Source organism: Plectrocnemia conspersa, unplaced genomic scaffold (genome assembly GCF_051122295.1).
Source record: "Plectrocnemia conspersa isolate PC_06_02 unplaced genomic scaffold, ASM5112229v1 ptg000011l, whole genome shotgun sequence".
Taxonomy (NCBI): domain Eukaryota; kingdom Metazoa; phylum Arthropoda; class Insecta; order Trichoptera; family Polycentropodidae; genus Plectrocnemia; species Plectrocnemia conspersa.
In genome coordinates this window covers 18,082,916-18,091,521 of record NW_028277175.1, presented here as the reverse complement: position 1 = coordinate 18,091,521, position 8,606 = coordinate 18,082,916, and the positions used below count along the sequence as shown (strand labels likewise).

General features: G+C 31.7%; 2 protein-coding genes across 2 annotated transcripts; one reads left to right on the top strand and one right to left on the bottom strand.

Moving 5' to 3' along the window:
• The first annotated feature begins 702 nt into the window (after nt 1–702).
• Mettl4 (Methyltransferase like 4) lies at nt 703–2,436 on the top strand. Its single transcript, XM_088198067.1, has 7 exons — nt 703–787; nt 863–1,004; nt 1,251–1,492; nt 1,555–1,683; nt 1,750–1,924; nt 1,989–2,163; nt 2,223–2,436. The coding sequence occupies exons 1-7, from the start codon at nt 771–773 to the stop codon at nt 2,396–2,398; spliced, it is 1,056 nt and encodes a 351-aa protein (XP_088054193.1). The 5' UTR covers nt 703–770; the 3' UTR covers nt 2,399–2,436.
• Nucleotides 2,394–7,920, bottom strand: LOC148229767 (UDP-glucose 4-epimerase-like). Its single transcript, XM_088198066.1, has 8 exons — nt 7,781–7,920; nt 4,526–4,778; nt 4,320–4,433; nt 4,074–4,250; nt 3,582–3,762; nt 3,435–3,523; nt 3,183–3,375; nt 2,394–2,703 (listed from the first exon to the last, which is right to left on the bottom strand). Exons 2-8 carry the CDS (start codon nt 4,760–4,762, stop codon nt 2,627–2,629), a joined length of 1,068 nt encoding a protein of 355 aa, XP_088054192.1. The 5' UTR covers nt 4,763–4,778; nt 7,781–7,920; the 3' UTR covers nt 2,394–2,626.
• Nucleotides 7,921–8,606: the final 686 nt, after the last annotated feature.

Below are 8,606 nucleotides of genomic sequence, written 5' to 3'. Positions count from 1 at the left end.
CGTGAACATATTTCGTAAGTTGAATATATAAGCGCAACAATTGGTTGACTGGTCTCTGCATTGTTTTGATTCGCCGGAGACGTTCCTTATTAACGATACAAAAAATCAAACTTCAGGAGAAACAGTTCAGACGGTAAAAAGACGAGCGAGTGATCATACGAGAGACATTCCAGACGCTCCAGAGACGGCCTAAGGACAGTACTGCGACTAAAGACAGCCCTGCAAGTTGAGACGTGCAAGGAGGATCTCAGAGGACCATTCAGGAGACATTATTCCTTTGCCATTTTCTCCACCAGCACTTGGAACAAAGAATATACAATTTTATAATATTTCATTTTAGTAAATGTACTAAAACTGAATAAATAATTACCAGCTTTACAGCGTCTCCCTGGGCTGAAGAGTCACACGCTTATTATATAAATAATATGCCAGCATCAGGAGTTGTGAGGATCAGATTCATAGATATTATTAAGGCAGACACGGCCAGTGACTAGCAAAACCGAAACAGAGAGATATTCAAACGAAGCATTTCTTTGACGGCTGTACGGTGTTGACGCGGTGTTAGAAATTAATTTTTATATTATTTTAGTATGACTATTAATGTTAATAATTGAGGGGCTTTTATTAAAATTGAATTGCAATTCCTATGAACATAGTATATTATTTTTTACACAAATTAATGGTCAATTTTTATGCTATTTAGATAAACGTCAAATACATTTCAAACGACGAGTTTGAAGTTTATGTGACTTAATCTGTCATTTCTAATTATGAGTGTTCTATGGGAGTAAGAATGCTATTAAAGTTAACCTAAGCACCGTATAAGGTTATATTTTTATTATACTATAACTTTTCTGTTCAGATGTAATGATGGTTGGCTAATTTCTCACAATGATTTTGTACGCAAAACTTATCAAGGAAAACATCAACTTAGACATTCATTGTTTGATATAAGACATCCATATAAGATACACAAAAAGAAGCAAAAATCTCTCGATCCATTGGTGAATTATTACTATATTACTTAAGGCAATGTAACCAGACGTCCCTCTTTGAAAAGAATTGGCCTCCTTTTGCCCCTCTTTATCCTCCTAGAACAAAAATTTTCAAATGACTTTTTTTTAGCCCCCGTAGCAATCTGTCCATGACTCTCCTCAGACAAAAATTATATTCTGGATTACCTTGTATTACTGTACATATATTGCATAGCCTGATTTATTTATTTTTCGGAACATAACATAAATTTATAGGTGAAAAAAATCAAAGAATCGTTTGAAAAGATTGTTACTTTAATTAAAGATGATCATTTGTTATCGTTTACTGAAAAACACAATGATGATCATAACAAGAGCGCTAAGCAAATGGCAGACGAATGTACTAATAAAACCCAAGTACTACACAATACATGCAATATGAATGGAGGAAATACGTCTTCGGATACGGTATATCCTCAAATTAAAGACTGCAATCTACTCATACCGAAATCCTGCAAGTATGTAACGTAACATCTGTGGTGTAACTGTAAGAATTACTTTATCGGTGATTTGTTTTTAGATTCATTTGTGGAGATGTTCGTAATATTCTACAAACGATGGAAGATAAGGATTTCGATTTAATAATACTTGATCCGCCTTGGTGGAATAAATACATAAGGCGTAAAAATACTAAAGATCCAAATGGAAGGTATTGGATATTATTGAATTTATAAGAAACTGTTGTGTGTTATTTCAATACGATTTTTTGTTTTAGTTATAAAATGTTATATAACGAAGAAATAACAAACTTACCAATAGGACATCTTATGTCGAGTGAATCTCTTATTGCTGTTTGGTGTACAAATAGCACCAGTCATGAAAATGACATTATTACTAATATGTTTCCAGCATGGGGAGTTACTTATGTTGCTACATGGTTTTGGATTAAAGTAAACGATTCTTTAATTATAATATATTTCTTAGGAGTTCGTTTTCAAATTGTATATATTTCAGGTTACGAAAAGTGGAGAACCAATCTGTCCTTTCACTGAATTGAAAGGAAAGCAACCTTTTGAGCGCTTATTAATTGGTTTGAAAGACGGTTATGATAGTAAGAATAAACCGATTGATGGAAAAATATTTATTAGCGTACCGAGTGCTCTTCATTCTCACAAACCACCTTTAAATGGTACTATTTATAATCAAATAATAATTTGAATGACTTTATTTAATATTTTTTTATTTCAGATTTATTAGAAAAATATATTGGAAAGTCAAATCCTAAGTGTTTAGAAGTATTCGCTAGATATTTGCTTTCAAATACCACTAGTATTGGATTTGAACCACTCAGATGGCAACATATTTATTTATATACAGATGAAACAATTTGTAATGAAGATAAGGATAAGAAAGACAAACTTTGATCCGTGTATTTTTTATTAAATAAAATTATAATAAACTGTATAATTATTTTAATTTATGATTGCTTCTATTGCAATTAGCATAGTAAAGTTATCAATGTAAAAAACTAATAATAGTTCTAATATATAAAAATATTGTTTGTTTTATTACTTAGTAGTATTTCTTGCATGAATTTCATTATCTTGCAATCCACGTATATTAATTATATATTTTTTATAAAACATTTTTAATCAATGTCCATTTTGCTTTAATTGTTTTTTTGGATATCCATCTGGATTCATCGTTTGCCATCTCCAAAAATCAGCACCTATAATTAAAAAATAATACAATATTTAGGGTGATTTTCACTCCCCTATTGCACAAGATTTAAGATGATTGGAATGGAATCTATAATCACATTCACTAAGCGTTCAATCGATGAAAAAAATGACTAAAAACAAAGAGTGGTTTAATAATGAGTATAGCAAATTTTAAGATGAAAGAACGCTTTAGGCAGAAGAAAAAGTAGATGCTCAAAATATTGAAGTGCGATATCACAAAAAATGTTGTGTTTTATTTGTACAAACCCATACTAAGCAGCAAATACTAAATAGGATAAAGAAATACATAAATTAAGAGAACACAAATTTAATATATAATGATTTTAGTAATAATTCAATAATAACATGCATAAGCAATAATATGGAGATTCTGATATAGAAACAAAAACCAGAGTAGAACGACACATTGGAAATTCCATTGTCTCACCAGAAGACCAATTAATTTCTTTATATATTTTAAACTTACACATGTCTTCCAGTGAATATCTTGACGACCAGTTCAGTTCTTGTTTGGCCAAGCTAGGATCTGCCCACATTGCGCATATGTCTCCCATTCTTCTGCCTTCCATTTTGAGTGGAACGGTTGCTCCTGTTACTCTTTCAAACACGTTAACTAATTGCTTCACTGAAACACCCTTTCCAGTTCCCAAATTGTATGCCTAAAAAATCACAACTACGGTACTGCTGCTTTACATGGAATATTATAATTTTAACTTACTTTAATGTTGATATGTGTACAACTTAATAACTTTAAAGCTGCCACATGACCACTTGCCAAATCCATGACATGAATGTAATCTCTTACACCTATGAATATATATTCAATCATTATTTTATCAATGATTCATATTAAAACAAATTTTACCAGTTCCATCTTCAGTTGCATAATCTGTGCCAAATATGGTCAAAGCTGGTTTCTTTCCAAGAGCGACTTGTGCCATGAACGGCATCAGATTGGTAAACTCCTTTGTAGGATCTTCGCCGATCAATCCAGATTGATGAGCGCCGACTGGATTAAAGTATCGCAACAAAATTATATTCCACTCCTAAAAGTAAAATACACCATGGGTATATGCAATGAATTAAAAACTAATTAACTATTAATTAAATGTAAAATAACAATTTTAAATACTTTATATACAATATTAATTTATTAGGAAGTGAAAAATAGGTTCAGATCTATATTAAATTGCAGCAACTCTTTCAGTTTGTGCGACTTAATGCGTTTTTATTGTGGAATCGAAATTTGAAATGTTTTATTGTACTTTTACTACTATTATTATAATTTAATTTGGAGTACTGCAAATCTGTAGTTCTTTGAACAGGGCATATTTAATAAGATTATTTTTATAATTACAGGTTCAGCCGAAGATATGTCTTTGAGCATTTCTTCTATGAAGTATTTTGTTCTTCCGTATACATTTGTGATTGTACCAGTCGGATGAGTTTCGGTGATGGGCAAACGTTCAGGTTCTCCATATACGGTGCAAGAGCTTGAGAATACGAGTTGGAAGCAATTGTGTTTTTTCATAACCTAATTTAGAAATACACTATTAATAAATTATTATAATAATCATATGATTAATTAAATGCTCAGTCATACCTCTAGTAAGTTCAACATTCCGAGCAAGTTATTTTGATAGTACATTAAAGGTAGTATCATTGATTCACCAACAGCTTTCAGAGCTGCAAAATGAATCACACATTGTACATTGTGCTGAAATTGATAAATTTTGTGATTAGTGTTGATTGAGTTTATCAACGAAAGATATTATTCATAATATTTATTTAATAGCCTAGATATATCACCTTATCAAATATATCATCCAAAGCATCTTTGTCCAACAAGTCGCATCTATAAAATGCTAGTTTTTTGCCGGTGATTTTTTCGACGCGTTGCAAAGCCGGAGAACCGTCTGCTCCTCCAACTGCGTTCACGAAGTTGTCCAATGCAATTACCTCGTATCCAGCTTCTAGAAGCTCTATGATGCAATGGCTTCCTATATAACCTGCACCTCCGGTTACTAGAACGGTCTTGAATTCCATTTTTTTAAGACGGAGACTGAAATTTTTTATTTATTTTTTATTAACAACGTAAATATATATGACACAATCATTTAGATTTTAGAGTCTAGACATATAACACGTGTTTCACATATGTGATCTATATACGAGAGAATACCAATTCTGAAATTGCCAAATGTTGACTATCACTTTTGTACGACTGCAATTTTTTTTCTAAATGCATACCTGCAACAGGTAGCAACTGATACACTGAAGCTCTAAAAAAGTAGAATAAAACCACACAGCGCTTGACAATGTTTCTTAAAGCAGCATTCCAATGTCGAACAGTGATAAATTCTCGGAAAATATTGAATGACAATCCGTTCTCTAAACAATCGCGGACATATAGACAGAAGAGAATCTTGAATAGGTATACTTTTCTTCTTCTTTGTTATGTTTTAGCCATAACATAAAAACATATAAGTTACAATTTTATTAATACAGCATCGAATATTATTTAGAACCTTAATAACGCTTCACTACACTATTAGCAAAAAAATATATAAATGTAGAATTATCACGATTTACCACTGTTTTGTGAATAGTTGTTAAATTTGACTCGATAAATTGAAATAGGATACGACTATTTATCATTGATGTGTTGTTTTATTCGATTTTTTTATGAAAGTATTAAAAATATTAATAAAAGTTATTGAAAATGGTTATGTTGTATAGTAAAAAGGTCTTGCAGGCAATGAATATTTATTTTTATCAGTCCTTGGTCTAAATAGCACTAAATAACTACCACTAGATAGAGACAGGCACTTTTTATAATGTTATGTCGGTGACGCTATCGTATAAGCCCAATCTGCATTTTCAATTAGCTCTAAAATATAACTGTATTTTTTTGGTAAATAAAAAACTATGTATATAGAAATTGAACGGCCTTGACTTTTCGCCATAAAACGATGATATAACGCCAACGCGAAAAAAGATCGTTGTCAACCGGTTTTTTAGTATTGTATAATAAAACCACTCTTTTCTCGATCAATTTATTTGCAAAACTTATTTTTATCTTGCACTAGTGTAAATTATTAATCTGATTTGAAGAAAAGTTTGAGCAATTCTTAAAACGCCTCAGGTGATTGAGAAGAAGTGCAACGGTGGTCATTTACCTCGACCTTACTGACGGCGTTTGAGGTCATATTCGTTTTTTATGGACTCTCGCAAACTCGACGCTTCTTCATCAAGATCTTAGCGATCCATGATTCATGACATAGCTTTACATTAAAATTTGAGGGCTTTTGCACATACGCGAATTGACTGGGTCAATACTGACGTACTTAGAATAACAAGAATTTAATTGGAGAATCCAAGTGTTGACGCTTTGCGGCCTTAATTATCTTAACACTGAAAAAATATTCGTACTTGCTCCTAAAGTAGCTGTTTTTATTAGATTCAAGGCACCTGTTATACACCTATGATTTGTAAGAATTTCATATGTTTTTGCAGAGCTAACCTATTATTTTTTTAATCACTTTAATATGTAATACTAGACGCCTAATTATTTTTTGTGAGGTTAGGTGAACTGTTATCAATGTCTGCAAAGTGTAACTTTAATCAGCTAATATGTAACTTTTGTGATCTTGCAAATATTTTGGGAAACATCCTTCATACATAATGAAAGGAAACGCATTGAAGGTGATCATCGCAGTGGAATATTTTCGACTGTTGACACTTAAGAAAATATCATTTTGATTCACGATATGATCATAGCAGATAAGATTTTAGAAATAGTAAAGGGAGTATCTCACAAGAACACCTTGAACAAAGAATTAGGAATGAGTCCTCATCAAGTCTGCCATCACAATAAAATCACTTTCATTTGAAAAATCCATCAGTAATTGTGCTAAAACTATGTAGCACATATTTTAGATAATATTTATAAGAAAATAAGTTAGAAACAAAAATGTTTTGATGCAAGTCTTTTGGAATTAATTAAGAAACAGTTTTACCGAATGGCTTTGCCAATTGTTTTCGTACACTTTTATAACGTCGCAATTGACGAATTAAGGTATATGGTATAAAATATATCATATTTAATAAACAGCAAACGTTTTTCCTATAGTATAAATTGTATTATATTTATTTTTATTGGATCAGTCCAGGAATTAAATTGACACACCTGTCCCATTATTATGTATTGGTAATAAAGTTCGGTCTTATCCAATATTTGCTTACTATTCTTAACATTTAAATATATAATCGGACTTCAGTAGTAAACATGCTTTAGTGAGGCATTTCTATGACAATAAAATCATTATTAAGTAAGTACAGGCAATTGTTAAATATGAAAGTAGCAATTATAATAATGAGAAAGTTAAATTTGCAACAATCGATCCTAATTTCTCTGTCGTTGAATTGAATAAACATAGTTTTACAAATTTTTAAACTAGGTTTTACTAATTGTAATTGTCGACTCATATCGAATGACACAAGTGCATGAACGAAGCATACAAATTGCCGTTCTACAATTTTTTAGTACAAAAATTAATTATAATATGGTGTATTATTTGTACTGCTTTTTAATATAAATATAATTAAAGCCTCAGCATAAGCACAAACTTAATAAAAATAAAAACAACGTATTTAAAGGTTAATAAAATAACCACAAAAGGTCATTTATATGTTTTTATGTTAATGTTGTACAACTATATAATGACGCGATAAACCACAATAGTGGTATTTGACAACAATTTGCCTATATAGGTAGATAGAATACCGTTAGTTAAACTTTCGATTGCATACACACATAAATTTTGATGTGGAAAAAAAGCATACGTTACTGATGACCGAATCCAACAAAACAAATTCGTGTAAGTACATATGTAATATGAATAAAAAATATGATGGTGTCAAAATTTCAACGAATTCAATGGCTCTTCGCTTGCGAAAGGTAAAAATGTACCGTTAAAAACTTTGAAGAATAATTCCAATTGAGGTTTTAAAGAAGCGAAATTGAAATTTCTAAATACAATTTTAAACGATTCGGACACGTACTTGCGGTTTACAGGAAAACCAAGCTATGTGCGGACGTCCAACGATGGGAACGTGCGAACGGACAAAACCGCCGGTGGTTACTGGCGAGAATCTCTTGCTCATCTTTCCTCGGGCTATGCCATAATACAAGTTCAGCTACGTCAGAAAACTACGACTTGGTGACGTTGCATTCGCGAAAGGCGAAATATATTGGACTTTTTTCGGAATACTTGTAACGTATACGTTAATTGAGATAATCAGTTATACATACATGAATAAATGGCAAACATGTTTTGTTACGGTATAAGCGCATAAGGATAATTAATACTATAAATTCCATTATCGTGATCGCGAATGCATTGCATATTCATAGTTAGATCATCATTATGATTGACTCATGCAAAGTGGTTAGAAAAAAATATAATATACAGCATACATACGGATAGTAGCGATACAAGGCTAGTAAAAAATGTAAGTGAAATTTTTACTCAATTTACAATACTGCCGTTTCCGCTAGGGTTCGCGTTACGTGTCAGTGAACATTAAGCCTTGTACCAAAGTTGTATTCGCAGCGCTAGTTTAAAATTCCTAATCGCAGTTAAAGGTGCAGGAAAAACTGTTGCTGAAACACAGGTTGATCCAATTCGACTTTTCTATGTTGACAGCGCTGTATACAGTATACAGCAGTCAATAATCACGCGTGTTCAAAGTGTCAAATGTTAGTTTTCAATAACACATCTACAAAATGGATCGTTTACTGGTCCCAAAACACTTCCTTGTGGCACACCTGAAGAGATCGGGTACAAGTCCGTAGTAGAGTCTCTAAGCTTAATTTGAAAGTGACGAT